Raw genomic sequence first — 20,396 nt, forward strand, 5'->3', positions numbered from 1 at the left:
CTAGATCTGCAGAAGCAAGGCCACTCCAGCTAGAGTCCACTTGGAGGGATTCTCTTTGGTCTTGAGGTTGAAGGTCCATACGTAGGTGGGCCCCCTCTGGCGGGTCTTGTACACAGGACACTGGTACACATTCTTGTTCTCCTGTTTATCCACAGGGACGGCCCTGATAAAGATGACTGGCATGGTGGGGGTGAGCTCTTTCAGACGCGCATCAACAATCATGCCAGTCTGAAAGAGTAAGAAAAGTTTGCAAGGGAAAAGGAAAAGGAGGGGGAGACGACAAGCCAGTCAGCCACGGACATTTGACAGAGCCGAGGAAAGTTATAAATTACTTTGAGGTGCAGTAAAGAACCTTGTACTTTACTTTTATGCAGCACTGAATAATGTTCATTTGTAGGATAAAAAAATTATGTTTGACTAATCTTGGTTGGCAGACATGATGTAAGACTTCCAGTTCCGCAGAACACAATATTGTGGCACCCTTGAAAAGTGGTGAAAGTCAGCAGAGTTTGATAGGAAGTCAAGATGCCCTGCCTTAATATACACACTCTATAAACACACTGAAACTGAGTGGTCCGTCTCATTAATTAATCCCCCTACACTTAGCGCCTGACAAAAACAAGTTTCACCATGCATTGAATTGCAGTGACTTTCAGGAATGAATGTAAATCCTCACGACATTGGAATGCTCAGAGGACAAAGTTATAATTACATCTGCCTTTGCTATAAAACTTTAAAGAGCTGTTAAAGACCAATAACTTCATGTCGGTTTGGGTAAATCCAAATGATGGGTTTCTTAAAGCAAGCCATGCGGCCTCATTGAGGTCTATTATAAATTAGTTTAATGCCACTGTATATAAATAAAAGGTAGCATATCTATTTTTATTGTCTAATCTCACAGCATATTGAGAGAATATGAATGTATTAAAAATCTAGAGCATTCATCACCATTAAGTAGGTGTCTATAACTTACACACACGCAAGCTTCCCTGTGTAATTTGTGCATTTCTATCACCTCTATTCAGCACACCAGGTATTTATCATATGTGCATCTGGCTATTGTTGATGTCTGAAACTCTTCTGAATAAAATACAAGGTTCATTAATATAGATGAGTAAGTTTATCATCATTCTTTGACTTTTACTGCTGCACAGAGCCTTGTCCAGATGGACCGCAGCTTACTCTCCTATTCACTGAGTGCTGCTCTCAGCTAGTGGCACAGGAACTTGCCTTACTGCCGAGTGGAGGAGAGTGGAGGAGTTGTTCTAAGGGGAAGCCGACCCAGCCCGTCTGTCCCACAGTCTATTTGCCGGGCGTCCAACTTTAATAAAGAAAAAAGGAGCCACTCCTCTAAAGGGCCGATCTAAGTGTTGGAGTGCACATTCTGCACATTCCCTAATTAAGAAGTCTACAGGGATGCTCCTTGAAAGCTGGGCGCATACAGTAGCTGAATGTATGTAGATAGATAGAGCCCAGGGAAGCTGAGTAGTGCAGAGCTAAACGCAAGCAGGATGCAAAGCATTCAATGAAGCCAGAGGATTTGGAGGCCCCTTCAGGGGGAAAATATTGAAGTTGCTTTACTTAACTCAGTTTGAAGATGCCTTTAGAGGTTAGCTCACCCTATGCTCATGTGGTGTGGCACTTTTCCCCTACATAGTAGTAGCTCAGCTCTACTCTACTCTACTCTACTCTACTCTACTCTACTCTACTCACCTTTCAACTATGAAAAAAAGTACATGGTACCTACTTTTTTGGTACTGCAAACCAGCTTGCTGTCTCTTCAGTGTTTTCTACTTTCTTTCATATCTGGCATCCAAGACTACCACAAAATGAGAGAGTGTACCAGCGTCTCTCCAACGAGATTGAGGTGTATATTAGCATGTCGGTTAACGTATCAAGTTAAAAAAAAATATGAAACAGTAAGACAACCTGCTATGACACGGCACATTTCTCTGAGTGGTAAATTACCCAACGTTACTTCATGGAAATAACAAAATGTGCAAATAATCGCCGATGAGGACTGAGTAGCAACAGATAGCTGCTAACGTGCCGCTAACGTCGCTATGACCACTAGCTACTATCATATTAACTATGTAATGGAAAGTAACCCCCAGAAAAGGAGCCAACAACAAAGACTAGTAGTAGAGCAGAGTAGGTACCATATAATGGAAACGCATCATTAGTCTATAACCCATCATCGGAAGTAGAGTGCAAATAAATATTTTATATATAATGTGCTAGTGAATCAAAGTATGCTTCTGATTTTGTATCCACAGCTTCCCTTAGGACTAGATGTCAGAATAGGCAATTTGCTGTCTCCGTGACAGTTAGCTCAACAAAGAAATCAATGAATAACTCTTGTACCTGTGTGTCCCAGCGTGCACCCTCCATGTACAGCCCGTGTATGTAGGCCCCTTCGCGAGGAGGTAAGCTGAAGTCCTCACGGTTCTTCTTAGTGACATCACACTGCAGACCCATGCTGTCCAGAGGCCACTCATTCCTGTCATCCAAACACAGGGAGCATGAATGTGTTGCACCAAGTGGTTCCTGTCACATTTCACCTCTAAATGTACAAACGCAAACTACAGTAGGGCTGTGCTAAAAAGATCGATATGGCAATATATCGTGATATTTATTTTCGAGATATCTGTATAGTATCGTCAGCTTCAAAAATCAATATTTTGAAAACAAACAAATGTTTTAAAAGTATTGTGAACTACAACCTCTGCTTCTGTAGATGTCACAGTACAGCTGATTTTCAGTGAACTATGTGGAAAATCGCAATATATCATCGCATATTGCAATGTAACGTGGTATATCATAATATCATACCCATGTACCGTGATACATATTGTATTGTGAATTCCTTGCCAATACCCAGCCCTAAAGCAAAGCGACCCTACCTTCGTGCCATGGCCTGCATGATGGCTGTGAGGAAGGACTGTGGGTTGAAGAAGCCGGCCAGCCACACCACGGAGGGTAAGACAAAGTCCGCTGACCAGGCCTCCAGCTCCCTGATCCGGGCCAGCAGGTCAGTGAACCACAGGACCAGGGCACACATGGAGGGGTAAGCCCGCTTGGTCCAACTGTCTGGCACCATGTCCAGAAAAATAGCATTCTGAAGGCTCTCCATGTCACTGGTCATGGTTAACTCTCCCTGAAGATTGAGGGGGCCATAGGAAAGAAGAGCATTCAATATACAACTGAAATAATCCATTGCTGTCAATGTCAGGCAATTTTCAAATACATTTTTTTCTTCATTTTAGAATCTGAAAGGAAGAGAAAAAATATCTTTTGAGCTACATAGGTAATGCACCTTTAAACCCTGGTCACACCATCAAAAGATGCTGGTAGCTTGGTGAGGTAGTGACTACTCAGATATGGCTGGTTAAACTACTGGCCAGACTCTCTTCATTTTAGTTCCTTCAGAAGTCAACAATGTTAAGATGGTTGGGTCAACTTGTTTATAAGAAGCTAATTTTAGGAAAACAGAGGCACCCACTTATAAGATTTGGAAAGAATTTCCGAGATATTATTTGACCGTAGAAAATACATTTTCCGTAGATAATAATGAAAAGAAGCAATTTAATTAACTATAGAAATGCATTTACTAGGCACCTTAAGAATGGCTCTATGGCCCTATAATAATAATGTAATAATGTATCATGGCTAAGAAGTTAAGGGGGGATACGGTGGAGAATCCAGGACGTAAAACTAATGCGTAGTCCTTTCTCCCTGTGAGCAGAACACCTGTTAAATTCTGCCATACTAGATGCTGGTGTTAACACACTTGTGTTTGTGTTCTTAAACACAATATTATCACACTTATTCAGGTTTTGACAGTTGTGGCTATGGTATTAGGCTTTGTATGTGCTATACTGACCAGATGTTTATTTAGCGTTACATTTAACAGGCCTTTCTCAATCTGCATTCTAGTCATTCTTCCTCTAGGTTAGCAAGCTAGGTCATTTAGCAGAGGCAGCAATGTAGCATTTTAAACTCACAACAACACACATATCATTTATTTTAGATAAACTTAGGTCCTAGGGTCCACATCTAATATTTGTTGACAAAGTGGTTGAGTTGAAATTGAAGTTAAGGTTCAAGTTTGTATTGTGCAATTACATTTTAGTGATGCCTTTGTGTGCTGTTGGCTTTTAACAAATAAAGACTTCAATAGAAATCAATACATACAGTGCTGTGTGAAAGTTTGTGAACCCCTTGAGCCTTTTGGAATTGTATTTATTTTAACCATAATTAATACATTTTTATCAATACCAGTATTATTTTTTTATATGAAATAACAGATGTTTGTTTATCAATTCAACATTTTTCTTTTCCAGAAATCAATTGTTAAAACAGATAAAACTAATTATTTGCCAACTGTTGTATGTGCAAAAGTTTGTGAACCCTAAGCTGCATTGCTTAAATCGAGAAGGTAAACACAATCAGATGGGCCAAATTGATTGATGAAATGGACCAATGTAGTGAGAGATCTTTAGGGAAGAAATTGGGCGGAACTAGATAAAACAGAGATACAACCAGGTCAGTTTAGGCTCACCAAAGTGAACCCATACAGGTCAGACATAAAAGGGAAACAAATCTCTGAGGATCTCAGGAATAGAGTTGTGATGCTGCACATTTGTCTGGGGACAGCTATAAATTAATTAAAAAAAAGTTTGAGCTCCATCGGTCCACCATGAGGCAAATCATCTACAAATGGAGAGCTTTAAGAGTGACTGAACATCTGCCTAGAAGTGGACTTCCTTCAAAAATATCCACAAGCGCCACAAGAAAAGTGATTTTTCAGTTAAAAGCCAACCCAAACATTACATCTAGTGATTTGCAGACCTCTCTTGCAGCATCTGGGACAGAATCCACAGAATCCTGTGACTAATCTGATAAAAAATTTTAATCGTTTGACAGCCCTACTCATTACATTGGTCTATTTCATCAATCAATTTGGCCCACCTGATTGTGTTAACCTGCTCGATTTAAACAATGCAGCTCAGGGTTCACAAACTTTTGCACATACAACAGTTGGCAAATAATTTGTTGTATCTCTTTTAACAAATGATTTCTGGAAAAGAAAAATTTTGAATTGATAATCAAACATCTGTTATTTCATATAAAAAATACTGGTATTGATAAAAATGAATTAATAATGGTAAAAATAAATAAAATTCCAAAATGCTCAAGGGGTTCACAAACTTTCACACAGCACTGTATATTAAAAGAGTGGCATTGTGCTTTATGAAAGTAGCTTTTTGCTTAAAAAAACATTACTCTGAAGATAACAGGTGTCTCTATTGATACAATCTAATAGTAAATGCGATAGAAAGTGTTAAAGAAATCTAGTAAATGGACCTTTGAGTTGGGATTATTTTATCACACATAAGGTACCCAATTGGGTTGGAATGTAATCACCAGAGCCTGACTGAGCTGGTGATGTCAGCAGGGACACTATTGTGCCAGTTCCCAATTGATTGTACCGCTACCTCATGTTCGTGGGAGCTTGAACTGACGGGTCCAACTTGAACTCCCAAGGACATAGTTGGAGCTTGCTGCACTCTGTAATGAGATGCCTTATGTGTGTAGATAATAACAGGACAGGGTATGTGGGTTGACAGTCAGTGGCTTTTCTTTTGTTGTGTCATGGCTGCTGTCTGACTTTAAAACAAACATGTCAGCCTTTTTGGCACTTGTATTCTGCTTAAAAGGAGAACACAGGGCATGCAATTGAAAGAACTGTAGGCTGTTGCAAAAAAGAACACGCTATTTCATTTCAGAAAGGCATCAACTTTATCAATGCTATCTATCATTTGAATGTTCCAGTGTTTGCTGTACTTTGATGAACATGAGCTGCTTGCGGAAAAATCTGCTGTATGATTTGGCTTTTATCCTCCTTCTGATCGTCTGGATAATAGCTATTTTAATTAGGACGACTGTTCACTGGGCTGACAGATGCTGCTGCCTCTTTAAGTGCAGAAAAAGTTATTTGTTTGGTTATGTGAATTTTTATTACAGAAAAGCAACCGGGTGTTTCGACTTATCACTTCCTGTTTGTGCTGCTGAACATTGGAGGTGACACCTCCCGGCCGCATTAAAAGGTGTTGAACGGTAACAAGCCCTCAGAAAACTACTGATGCATACATAAACATAAAGACAAGCACACGCCAGATAAGGAAACAAGCTGTAAAATAGCCAAGACAAGATGGCTATGAAGAGTAATGATGACACAGCATGGAGTGAAAACAGTGGTGTCCTTCACCCACTGATACTGGAGCTGTTGTATTGCAGATGTATAGATAGATACCCATGCCGATACAATTCTTTATGAGGGGCGATAAGGTTTTGTAGATTCATCTACATCTGTACATTTACCACAAACCTTTCACCTTCGCATGTCTCCTCAAAATATTCCTGCTTTGTCAGTTCAGCCACAGCACACCATGTGACAGTGTGAAAGCTGCACCATTTCACCAAGGCTAACATTCTGATCGTTCCTATTTATTCCACTATAAAGACGAAATATGATTCCATTTGCTGGTACAACAGTCAACATGGCCTTTAAATCACTGAGGCGATTTATTAAGGCATGTAGTGTCGAGAGATCGAAGCCTCATAACTCCTGACAAACGCTTTTACACATCACCCCCCACCCGCCCTTTCTCTTTTGGTTTGATGTTAACACACGACTCACTCAGGCTTGACACACACAGCGTCTCATTTATTATTATTATTTATTTTTCTGTGTGCTTCTCTGTAAGATAAATCTCTTAGTCATTCAAAATGACTGTGCTTCTGACAAACAACAGAGGAAGAGGTTTATTTATGCAAGAATATTAATGCAGCAGCCTAGCCACGTAGTGTGAATCATACGTGTAGAGAATTTTTAAAGGCCTTGTTGTGGATTTTCTCACTTCTAGTGGACAGTTCACTAGAAGTTCATTTGTTTTACATTTAAGGATGGCGCTCTGAGCGCCATCTCTGCTAGGCCAGTGGTTCTCAATTTAAGATCTGAACCTAATGAGAATACAATTTAATATCTGTGATGTCCATTACAAACAAACTTCCATAAATCCACTTGATAGAAATGATAGAAAAGGACACTTTAAAACATAACAAACAGGAACCTCTTGTGGGAAATGTAGTTTTTGCCAAGATGTATACAAATATAGGCCCAAGTTTCTAATGGTGGCTGACAATACAACAGCACATTTGAGAAGCTTTAAAGGGGTCTTGCTGTCCAGCCTGGATTAAAAGTGAATAATTACAGAAGGACCAGTGAATTCTCAGAAAAAAAACGATAGGCAATTGCGTCTGTAATTACAACTGGGGTGGGGGGTGAAAAATTACTCACACACATACACGGAGGAATTCATGACAATCATTAACATACAGTAAGTATACAGTGGGCTCTCTCCACTTATCGTTGTTGACGTCAACATGAATCTACAAATAAGCTTGTTAGATATGGCTGGTCTCAAGAGGCTACATTGTCAACTACATGAACCAATCAGAAGCTGCCTTCCTCTATATGGGACAATCGTTAGGTCTGAATGCGGGCTTGGTTTGGTAATTTTTTGAACGAGCTCCTCCCAATGGAGATTGGAGAAGGTCCCGACTGATCTGTGGGACTGAAACAAATGTGAAGCTCACACGAGATCATGTTGTTAACCCCAGGCTAGGTTAACACTACAAATCCAGTGCATTTTGGAGTAGTTTAACAATTAAGGGGTAATAAAATAGCTTTCTGTCAGCTTTGTGGGTGATCTGATGACAATCTAGTCATTACAAATTATATTTGATATATTGATACATGATTCACTGACGGTATTTGCTAACTATTGAGGATTATAGTCCCTCTTTTGAGCCTCTGTGCCAGCGTTTCAGCCTCCTCACCTTAAGCCCCAGGCTGAGCTCGTGGAGGGAGCGTCTGATCTCCTGTGTGAGGAGGTTCATGCGCTCACACTCCTGCAGCGCCACCACCTGGTAGGGAGTCCTCTCCTCCGCCTTCCCCAGCAGCTCCGCCATGTTGAACTCTTCCGGGAGCTTCTCCACCATCTCCTCCAGCACCGCACGCACCTGAGAATGCGCCAAGGAATGAACAAGTGATGTTGATGAATGATCGAACGAGTGAATTGGCAGCAAAATTATATTTTTTGATTCAGCTTATGTTTACAGATGTGTGTACATTCAAGACAAAAAAAACAAAAAAACAAATAGGATACTTGTTCATTATGATAAAATAAATAAATAGAAGACTCAGATAAGTAAGATAAATTAAATATTGCCATCACTGAGAAAACGGTTGGTTTGAAATAGACAGATCAATAAATATTCATGAAGATGTATTTTTGCAAGGCAGCTCTTTGTTTTCAATAACAGTCTAAATCCCTGTAGAAAATCAATGCTCACATCATATTTGTGTGGGTAAGTGATGAAAGCTAACGCCTGTGTCAACATTTTCCCAAGGCAACCGGCCGCTGTCAGTGATCAATCAAGGAATTAGGTGTCGAACAAAGGATATAAGGTCATCATATCTATGGATTTTTCAGTTCAAATATCTGATCTGGGTTTGGCAGCTACTCGGCCAGCTGCATACAAAGTGAGCCTTGTTTGTAAGCTCTGCATGGCTGTCATCTGTTCAGACAGGAGGATCCAGGCTTCTCAGCCAGAAAGGTCAACCATCATAATACTCTGAGGAGCCGAAACACACACCCACCCACACACCCAAGCAGCATGCAGTGGTTAAGGTGGTTAATACCTGATACAAGTATTACCAGTTATACTAAGCTTCAGTTAATCATTGCGGTGGAAATGTTTTCTTCCAGACTATCTCGTATGAATGTGATGAATAAAACATGTACAGCAAACAGACAACCAATGGCCTTATGTATTATATTAAAAAAGTGACATTTCCCAGTTGGGGAAATAATATTATTTTGTGCTTTTACACTCAACTTAGCTTTTTGCAGAGATTTGCTGAACCAGAAAATGCACCAGAAAAGGTAACCTCTATAAAAACTTAAATAAAATAAAAAGGTGACATGTGCTGTCCAAACAGTTGGTCTTCAATTCAGGGTTCAGAAGGTACAGAAATTGTCACCTGTTGCCATCATTTAATATGTAGCGCTCGGGCCCAGAGTTTACTAAGACTGCTGACTTTGGGAAAGACCTTGGTTTACATGTCTGCTCAGGATATCTCCCATATTACAGTGTTGGGAATAACGCCGTTTAAAAGAACGGCGTTAGGTAACGCCGTTCTTTTTTCAGTAACGGGGTAATCTAACTAATTACTTTTTCCGCCGTTACACCGCCGTTATCGTTACTGAACGTTAAATGCGGTGCGTTACATTGATTGAATAAACTGTGTAATCCGAACGCACCCCTGGCTCCATACACAAACTGCTAGTGAGGAGACCGGTGTGTTTTAAATTGTGTTGTGGATTACATCATAACTGTCATTTAGCGCCGTCACGTCAGTCAGCCGGAGCGCTGTTTGGTGAAGTTTATTTTTCTTTCTCTCTCTGTTGTGTGAGCGAGCGTGCACGTTGCCGCAGTAACCACCTATCAATCCACGGTTGAAACGTGCTCTCTCCCTGAGTTTGTTTGCATCGCCCAGCCCTTGTGAGTAAGTGCATGGAGTTTCCCGATCTCTAATATAATTTATGCACGTTATTAAACGGCCGCGATTCGCCGGTTGCAACAGCTGTTTAGCTTGTCATCACGAGCCGAATATTGCTATTGTTCTTTTCCTGGGATCTGTATGCTGCTGTGCATGTTAAAGAAGAAATAAACAGCGGATAAATCCTTACTCCTCCTCTCATCGTCTCATGCTTCATAGTCTGACGTTTTTGGCCTTAAGTGGTGTTTTAGCCGACACCCCTGAATTGAATCCAGTGATAGCAGATCAGCACCGTACATTCAGCAGTTTCCTCTACTACTTTTGTTGAGAACAAAATGCTTGAAGTGCAGGATAAACCTCTTGCTGTCTGTTGATGTGCAATACATATTGAAGGGTATGTAGCCTACAAGTAGGCCTACCTGTCTGTTCTACTCATTTCAACTGACTTGTGAAAACTGCCCAGAAAAATCCAAATTTGTTGACATAGGCTATAGCAACTTTTTTTTTTTTTTACAGTAGGCTAACGCAAATAGTTACTTTCCCTGGTAACTAGTTACATCTATTATAAAGTAATTCAGTTACTAACTCAGTTACTTTTTGGAACAAGTAGTGAGTAACTATAACTAATTACTTTTTTAAAGTAACGTTCCCAACACTGCCCATATATAAGGCCTTGACTTTTCAATACTTTTTTTTATCTGAATCATTGTTTGAGTTCATATGCCACTGTGTTACCCAACCAAACCTCATCCATCTGCTAGTGGGTCTGCCATAAAAAATGCATTCTGTGCAAACAAACTTTGTTCAAACCCCTAGAATTTGATATTAGATCCAAAGTTTCCATAGGTGCCAGACATGCCGAACTAAGTTTTGATGAAATGATGTACAAGAAATGTACAATGTACAATGTTTTTTGGTTGATGGAATATAACACTCATACAACATAAACATCAGTGTGTAATGCTAAGCATTCCAACATTCAATATCTGCCACCACACTTGCTATTCATTTGGTGAAGAATGCCATATTCTATTAATCAAATGAAATGAACAGTATAAAAGATGCCTAGTACACTTCCAATAACAATATTTACATCAAGAATAAGGTCCTATAAAGGTTTAATTTAAGTTATGTTCTAAACTGATGATGCATGTATATGATTGTTCCAGTCAAAATCCCAACATGAACTGGTAGCTGCTTCTGAGAAATGAGAGGATTTGCTGCTTTTTTTATTTATGTGATAGTAAACTTTAAATATGTGGATTTTGACTGTTGGTTGGATAAAACAAATAACCTAGAGCATGACCAAGGGCTGTTTCAGAAAGAAAAGCTTTTGCCAGTTGACAGAGCACTGACCTAAACTCAATCCAAGCCCTTTGAGATGAACTGTGAGTCAGACCTTATCGCCCACATCATTGTACTCTCAAGACTCCCAGTGACACTTATAGCAGCTTATTAATGTGCATGGAAGAGATGTTCAACAATCAACTTAGTTAGCTTCTCCAAATACTGTCGTCCATGTAGTGAACAGCTTCCATTTCACTACCTTGGTTCGCACCAGAGAACGATACCTTATTTTGTTTTCAACAGGTTTGGTTCCCTCTCACAACTATTATTTCCTCTAATTTAAATCAGTTGGTGAAGTCAACCAACATTCAGTGGCATAAGCCATGTGAGAACATTCTTGTCACTAATTGGTCAGATGTGTCTGGGACGGGAGCACTAACATAGTTCCTGAACTGCTCTACAATTGGTCAGAATTTCCATGGCGTAGCTGGCTATGGGTTTTTTATAGAGTGCTTCCTGCAGCCCGGTGGGACTAAATCCAGTTCACGTTTTCACCACAATCAGACCGCACCAAGAGTTTGTTTGGAAGCGAGACCACCTCTTCAATTAGGTCTCGGTACGGTTGTTTGGTCCACTATTTTCAGACCCGATTGCGGTTGTTGTGTTCTCACCTGCCCAAACGAAACACAGCAAAGTTGGAAATGAAAACAAGTTTGTTTTGCTCAAACCAAACATAGTAGGTTTGAAAACGCCCTAAGCAACCGTCTCCATATTGGAGATGGGGAAAATGTAAGAAAACGGCAATAACAACCAATCAAAGCATTAGTCTCTCTCTCTCTTGTATATAGATTTCTTCAATGATGGGTCTTCTTATTACCTTTTCCTCGCGCGTTGTCCCAATGCCCTCACCCACTCCTCCGTCCCTGGGCTGCATCTCCAGCACGGTGCGGAAAAGCTTCTCTGAGGTTTGAGTCAGGAAGCCGATCTCTGCGTTGGGATGGAGGCCATACAGGTAGGGCGACTCAGCAGGCAGGGTGTTGTCTATGTACTGAATGGGAAAAATAAAGTACATGTCAGAACACTGAAGAGCTCTGTTGTCATCAGATATCTTAAAGCTACAATGTGTAACTTTTTTCCTATAATGAATGTCGGTTACACTCAAGCCATCACCAAACGAGTCAGCTCCACAAAACTCCCTCTGTATTTTTCAGTATGGATGCTTTTACAAACTGGTGTCGCCCCCCAACACTGGTGCAGGAGCACAGAAAAATCCCAAGAAATGTTGATTCTACTATTAAGACAAAACAAAACCTGGATGTACAGCAGAAGGTATAAAATCCATGCACGATCACCAAAGGCTTACCTTATGTAGATGCGCTGACAGTGCTTTTGTTATTCCTCAGAATTCCTCATGGGGGTACGCACTATTGCTTTAACCCAGGATTACAAATTTCAATTTGAACCTTAAATTCAAGAATTTCAGAAACACTGTGTCTATTATATAAGGTCACAATTGGGTTTCTTTCTTTTCTTGAAAATTAAGATTATTTAAATGAATGTAATCGACCTTGAACAGGACGACAGATTAACACTGACCTCAATTTATCCATAGATAAAAAACTCCTATTACTTCCTGACAGAAAGGTACCAAAGTCTTTTTCTCTAGAGTACCGCTGACAAAGGACAATAATTGAACTATATAAATTATAAGATATTTCTGACTCAGGATCAATTGACAGACGTTTAATGACCATAACAAGGGGAAGGAAATGTGTCATTTTCCATCTGCTGGTCCATAATGAATATCACTCTGCTTTTAAGTTACTGTAGTGCAGATGAAAGAGGAAGCTCTGAAAAAGGTCTGCTTTTTGTGGGCTACTTAAATTAAATGAAGAAAAAGTTCTTCTAATCATAATGTCCTGATGGAAAATATATTGGCCTTTAATGCAGAAACACTTTGTAGTCAGTGTGTTTGAACTTTTTATGATCACGTACACCTGTATAATATAGTGAAAAACGGGCTCAACTGCTGAGTCATGTAAGGAAAAATAATTCCAATATCATATGATGTCATAGCCAACCATATGTTAATTACATTAACGCTTAAATAATCAACTGAACAATCGATACATTCATAACATGTGATCTAAAATGTTGGACAGTTGGAAGGGAGTTAAATAGCACAAAACTTATTGTAAGTTTTTAGATGTTTTCCCAGAAAACGAGGTCAGAGAAGGGACAGATGTATCTATTTTAAACAAAGGCTTTCTGTATTTTCCTTACTCAGCTGACCAAGCCATAGATACAAGTTACATTCAAGGCCAGGAGCATAATTCTTTTTCCGGCATAGTGCAGGTCGAAAGCGAGGAAGAAGAGGATTGGACGAGAAGAAAGAAGACAACACGATAGACCAATCATTAGACTTTGTCAAGATATGTTAAAAAGCCTTGCTGTCGAAAAGGCTCTTTACTTTTTTGACTTTTTTGTCTGTCTCTGAAACCTGCATACACTGTCCTGTGATCTCACTTCATTAAACAACAACTGAGAACTTTGAAACTTTTTCCAGTCATATTTTATTTTTTACCTTCCATACATCCGAACTAAAGAACACGAGATATTATAGTTTTAATAGTCACCTTATTTCTTTGTGCCTATTCCAACCTTTTCCTATCCTAAATACACTGTTTGCTCCAGAACGTAGGGACTGTTCTTCAGACAAATCTTAACAACTCAGCCGCTGTGGGAAGTGGTTCTCTGTGTGGCAGTTCATACTCCCCTCTTCCTCTGCCTCATTAGGGAAACCATGGTGGAGATCTAGACTGTCTGTAAGTAAAATGTTTTCCTGAATAACTGTCAAATAAATGTTGACAATTGGCAGTTCTTCTTAAAGCTATAGTGCGTAACTTCTGTTGCCCCCATGAGGATTTCTGAGTAATTACAACAACACTGTCTGCTTAACTACATGTTAGCGTTTGGTGATCGCACACAGATTTTATACCTTCTGCTGTAAGTCCAGGTTATTTTTTAGCAGTAAAATCAACATTTGAAACATTTCTTAAGTGCTTCTTGGGATTTTTCTGAGCTCTTGCTCCAGTGTCGGGGGGGCTCTTGCTCATACTGAGAAATACAGAGAGAGTTATGTGAAGCTGATTGCTTAATTGTGTCAACAGATTTGGCAATGACTTGAATGAAACCGTCATTTATTTATATGTAAACGTTATGCACTATTGCTTTAAGGGCCGCCCGCTATGCAGATTTTTGCTATCTTGGAATGAAGCTTGAAAGAAAACAAACAACTCCAAAATCCCAATTAAAATGGCCACAATATGATTGGCCTTGCATATTTATTCATAGGAGCCTTTTTGGTGCACTGCAGCAGTTGACACAACAACCTACCTCAATTTTGATTTCATCCCGGCACTCAAGGTTTGTGTTAAGTGATAAATAACAATACACGACAGACACAATGAGGCAGACTAAGGTGAAGCAGTAATGCGATGAAGCCTGGAGATGTCGTGGCTTGTGTCTGTAATGCTCATAAGCAGAGTCAGGCTCAATCTTTTTTTGCATTATGAATGCATATCACACTTTGAAAGAAGCAGATGTATGTTGAATTTTTATTCTAAGCATTTAAAATGTTGCACCAGAGATTGGCAAAACCAAATTCAATCTTCATGAAAATAGGTGGTGTTGGACCCTTTTGTGACATACTTACTTAACACAGTATCCTAGGAACTGCATTTGTATTGGATGGTTACAGATAACAACCTTTGACGAGCCAGAAAGTGCTATTATATTTTAATAACTACTTGTAGGAAAGAGCAGAAGCCGTTAGTAGAAGTTCAAGATAGATTTGTAGAGGTGTAGCTTTAAAATGCAAGCAGAGTCTCTGATGAGGCTATCTAGTAGACCATAGTGTTCCCTTCATCTATCAAAGAAGAGGTTCAAGTGTGGAGGTTGGGCTGGTTGGACGTTTGATGGCTTTGTAGCCAAAAGTAGGTCTGACTTTCTTGCAGGACACCACATTTCATCTCCTCTTCTCAGGTCCAACTGATTAAGGACATATGTTCCATTAACCCTAACCACAATCTTTTCCCTAGCTTTAACTAAGCATTGCAGAAGAAAGCACACATTTAAAAAAATGTTGGCATCATTATAGAATGAAATCTATGTTTCGAAGAGTCATCCAATATTTAGGCGTTTGTCAATAGTGTGGAGCTTTAAAGTGAATTATTATTGATTATTATTACACCAATAGACTCTAGGTAATATGTCTTTATTCAATGAATGATCCCAATAAAACAAATATATAAAATATTAATCAAAGACTAATAATATACAAAGACAAAAGATGGAAAATGACAGTTGGGTCTAGTCCTGTGTTCTGAGTCCCAGGCTGTTCTAGCTGGTTCTGATTGCTCTTTGCTCTGACCCCCAGACACTAGTTGGCTCTAAGGGTCCTGTGTTCTGACCCCCAGACTGTGTTTTAACTGGTCTAAACTTGTTCTATCTGGCATTTGAATGTTAACTATTGAATATGAATTATATGGTGTATTTGATCGGAGTTACTTTCAAGTGTTTAGAAAATGTTTTTCTTAATTGACCAAACCCCATGATTCTGTTACTCGTCCGACATTAGTTTTGTAATATTTGGTTTTCAAGATAGCTGTCAGGATTGTAACTGTTACAACATTTGTTGTTATGGTAGTTTCAGAGTGGAAAAAGTAAGTGGATCAGTTTACCCCCTTGATTTCTCTGGTCTGTCTCAGTTTACCCCACAGCTGGGGTAAACTGAAACACAAGACAACTTTTTTTAAAACAATCATATTTTCACTGCCCTTTGTCATGAATACATTCTGCTAATGCCCTTTTCTATGGAACATCCTGAATTAATGGGAAATGAGTAAATTTGAATGATAAATCATTTTAGCTCCCTTAGAAGGAAGAACATTTTAAAAGTGTCTCACATTACCCTGTTCTCCCCTACATGCATGTACCTGTAAGATAATTCAATAGAAATTACGGTAATTGGTTTGGGTGAATATTTCATAGATCCTGGTGGGACCTTCTTAGAGCTTTTGGTTGTTTATTGTCCTCTATTTGAACATCCAATGATGCAAATCTCAGATAAATAAGGGACTTTAAGGCAGTATTCGTAGATTTGTTTTGGGGCCACCAGTCACTGAGAAAAATATGCTTACCACCAGCAGGTTGCATATTTTATCTGCTGTTGTTGATGTGCAGGTAGTATACAGTGGGTTTATAACAGTCAAGGTATCACATAAACAGGTGTGGCTTTAAATTCAAACATTAAAGTTGTGCCATCAAACCAAAGCAAAAAAAGTATTAAAACACTCCCATTAAACCGAAGGAAACTGTAGAGGTGGTTGAAAATTGTCTGCTGTCCTGTCACACGGACCAAAACCAACTACATTGATATTACAAAGATATTTATTAGTGCAGCTTTAAATTCTGCTAAATAATGAGTATTTGTCTACATGAATGAAAGCAATATAATGGACTGGTCTTTGTTTTTTATCCTAAGCCATGCTGGGATCGGCTCGCCCAGCTTCAGTTTAGTCAACAGATGGATAGAATTAGATGGGCTGCTAACACTAAATCTAGTCTTTAAAACCATTCTGTTGTGCACGTGTATAAATATTGTGTTTTCTATGACTTATCTAGAAGATTTTTTTAACTTTCATGCTTTTTAATTTTCCTTCTCAGATGTTTGCTCACATTCAACTTTGCCAGTTAGAAGTAATGACAAACTCTTTCCACCCACAGAGCAGATCCACAGAGCAGAAATATTAATATGACTCAAACTACAATCTGTTGTGTCCCAGGGAAGGGGAGTTTTGTTGTTATTGATTTAGTATTGACGTGCAGAACTCCACTCTGTACAAAAACCTTTTAGTTATACTGATTCGATTTTAGCAATATTAAACCACCATTCATTTGCTGGAGAACACAAAGAAGCCCCCTGGGAACCCAAGGCAGAACCAAGAAAACACCTGGTGTGTTAGTGCTGTGTTCCTAATATTTCCTTGCATTGTAACAGTGGGTTCCATTGTTTTAATGGCCTGAATTCACCCTTTGGTCCTGGTTTGTTCCTTTTATGTCTTATCATTTCTGTTGCTGGAATAACTTTGAGGTGAAACACTGCAGGCAGAAACATTGTTTTTTCAAGTACTGGTCATGAACAAGATTTTTGGCTATTTTGACTATGTCTTTCATAGTAAGAATAAAAGATCCACATCTGACCACGATTTTTGAACACAGGTTTTCAGAAAGGTGGAGGTGGAGAAAAATAAGAGGGTTGTTCTTGCTCAGACTCAGGGAGTCTCTAGACATACCAGGGACCCATATTAAAGGTGGAGTCAGCGATTCTGGAGATGCTTGTTGTCAAAATCACTTTTTGTCAAAATAAATGAATATCTCCTCTGGATCCGCTACCTTTATATACTGTGTGCGCACTGAAAGAAAAATTTGATTTTAATACACAACGTAGGCTCTGTAAATGGTTATGATAACAAAGGGTACCCACGGTAGCTAACAACATGCCTGTTTACAGAGGCTGTGTATTAACGCAACGTTTCATAATGGTATCTATAAGTTAAACACTGTACCCTATTCACCTGCAGTTTCTGGCCTTCACTTAATTTTCATGTCATTGTAAAGGCTAGGGATGCCCCTCTGTCACAGTCTTATCCAGCTCACCTGGTGGTAGCTGTTGTAGTCCATGTTCCCAGGCAAGGGGAAGCCAGGCGCTAGGCACAGCTCTCCCTCCATCATCTCAGGTTTGATAAACTCCTCCAGGTAGGTGCGACACAGACGGCGGTCCCAGTCGTCAGTGATGTGACCCCCGTACATGATCTCACCAAACAGGTATCGCAGGTCATCAAACGGCACCTGGGGATTCATTCAAAAGGTGGCCTGTGGTGTTAAGCTATGATCACACGTGTTAAGATTTCCAATTTAGGTTACACACAGTGGTCTTTGTAATCCTTTACACAGGAATAAAAGAAGAAACACACATCTACCTTAGGATTGGCCTCCAGATAGTTGTAGAGGACGTTGATAGATATGGTGAGGTCGCCTGTGTTAAAGGGATATGATCTGTTCCATCCCTGGGGACCAAACTTCCTCCTCTCCGCCACCACCGCATGGAAGTAGCACAGGGCAAACATAATGCTCTTAAACTCATTCTCACGTGCACACATTTCCAGTGTGTCCTGTAAAAAGGAAACAAGACAAGGCCCTTTGTGATGAACTTCACAGTTGCATTAACGGGGGCAGTGTCGGTGTGTTACAGGTAAAAAGTTGTGGCAGCCAGCACTGTGTGATGTGTTTTGTTTTTGTCAAGCTCCGAGTGCTGCGGCTGCACTAACAGACAGACAATGAGATGACTAGATAGCAATAAACCCGCCGATGAGATTCCCCTTTTAATTGTCACAACTTGTCAGGCGCTTTCAGCCTCCAGCCGTCTCCTGAGCTCATTATTCCAGACAGGCAAATAAAAAACTTGAAACGTAAATGGCATTGTAATCTCTGGGGTGGAGAAGACAGTTAAATAAGCATGCCAATAACCCCTATGGAAATAGCTAGGCTAAATTCTCTTTTATTCCATGTGTCATAGTGAGTGCTGTGGTGAAGGCCCCTTTCGCTTCCTCCTGCCGCAGTGCCCTGGGGAGCTCACTCCTACGATTCTCACACACACGCACGCGCACACAGACACACACACACACACGGACACAAACACGTACAGTGAAGTCCGACTACTGCACACAGGCGCGCACACAAACACGTACAGTGAAGTCCGACTACTGCACACAGGCGCGCACACACACACACACACACACACACCCTTTTGGAGATTTAGTTAATATTCTGCACAGTACTCCCCTGCTCAACACAGCTGAAAGAGACGCATAGCCTCTCTATTCATGACCCGCAGCCTGGACAGAAAAGACATGCAGTTAGATTGCAGAGACAAAGACATAAACACACACTAGCCTGCACTGAAAAGCACTTCTCAATGTCTTAACGGACAGAAGATGATTAGCACCAGGGTACGCGTGAGTCTGTGTAACTGGAAAATGTGAAAGATAAACGATAATCGATCATTTTCAGCAAATCTATAACCCCTTATTTCAACGGTTTCAATACTAGTGTCATCTCAGTGAATACTTAAGCATTTTGCCAGATGTTAACTTGAGCCCACCCGGACTCCGTCTTATAGTCTTCTGGGGGAATGGAAACAGGCAGTGGGGCTGTGTGCATCTCCCAGTGAAAAGGTCAAGCGGAAAGACGCTGTCATTTCTCTGGCTTAGCGTATGGCTTTTAACCACGCGGGTGGGCTATTACAAATAGTTAGCCTAACATTGATTAGCTTTCACTGAGTACACATGACTGGAATATTCCCCCAGTTCTTACCTCAGCAGACCTCTCCTGTGGCTCTGCATAAGGCAAAGGCTCACTAGCCCGTTACACTTATCAGGCAGATAGACATCTGCAATCTAAGGATCACGGAAATGCACTGGGAGGAAGAAGAGCATTCAGGTAATGGTGTGGAGGAAGATGCATTGGAGGGAATGCTCAGGCTTAGATAGAGATAAAGAACTGATAAGGTAGAGAGGTAAGCTGGGAGAGGCCACTGCAGCCCACTGATCCCATTCTAACAATACAACAACCGGAAAAAAAGGAGCAGGGTATTTGTCTGGCAATACTCCCATAAAGGGCTGCACGATTCTCACTTAAATGTGAATCACGATCAAGAATTTATATAACGATTATCTCATACAATTCTATTTTTTTTTAACAAAATCATTTACTAACACTAAGACACCCTAAAAACCTAGAATGTACACTATCAGCTTCAACATGTTGAGTCTTCAAAGAGGAATACTATAAAGTTACAACATCTATTGAGTTGTTTGCGTGAATGATACATTAATAGCTTGTTTTGTTTTGCTTTACATTGTGTAGCTAATTGTCATTTATCTAGCAGCTGGAATCGTTCCAAAGCAAAAAAGTGAACATTCAGTGTGACATTAATGCATAGGGGAATATGAGCGATAGAATAGTCATCATTTAGAAATGAGATTGCATAGATATATGAATCAAGATCATAAATTCTTTACGATTAATTATGCTACTCCCATAACAAACACAAAAGGAGTAAATTGACTTTGTTGTGAACTCCGTCCTCATGTAATACCACTCTGTCCCTGAAAAATTAACGCACACAAACTATGAATGTTAGCTCCATCCACATCTGCCCTCCATGGGTCAGAGGCAATTCCAGGGTGAGTGAAAGGGGACTCTGCCCATCTGCCAGATCCTACATTTCTGCAAATTGGTAACTTGATGAGAAATCTGGAGTGAAAATTGGAATGTGCTGTCTCGACTGCCAGTCAGGGCAAACATGAATATGAGTCCTTCAGAGGAAGGTAGCATGTTATCACCACAAACTATC

At 40.0% G+C, this 20,396-nt stretch overlaps 1 protein-coding gene across 1 annotated transcript in view; it reads right to left on the minus strand.

The window, feature by feature from the left end:
• The window catches only part of dnah9 (dynein, axonemal, heavy chain 9), a gene marked incomplete at both ends in the record, with an annotated part of 157,544 nt that continues 137,148 nt past the window's right edge, over nucleotides 1–20,396 (minus strand). The window contains 7 exon segments of the mRNA XM_080048562.1: nucleotides 1–228; nucleotides 2,365–2,500; nucleotides 2,904–3,157; nucleotides 7,906–8,088; nucleotides 11,796–11,966; nucleotides 17,639–17,830; nucleotides 17,962–18,153. Coding sequence (XP_079904688.1) covers nucleotides 1–228; nucleotides 2,365–2,500; nucleotides 2,904–3,157; nucleotides 7,906–8,088; nucleotides 11,796–11,966; nucleotides 17,639–17,830; nucleotides 17,962–18,153 — 1,356 coding nt within the window.

This window comes from Ammodytes marinus (assembly GCF_949987685.1).
Source record: "Ammodytes marinus genome assembly, chromosome: 20".
Taxonomy (NCBI): Eukaryota; Metazoa; Chordata; class Actinopteri; order Uranoscopiformes; family Ammodytidae; genus Ammodytes; species Ammodytes marinus.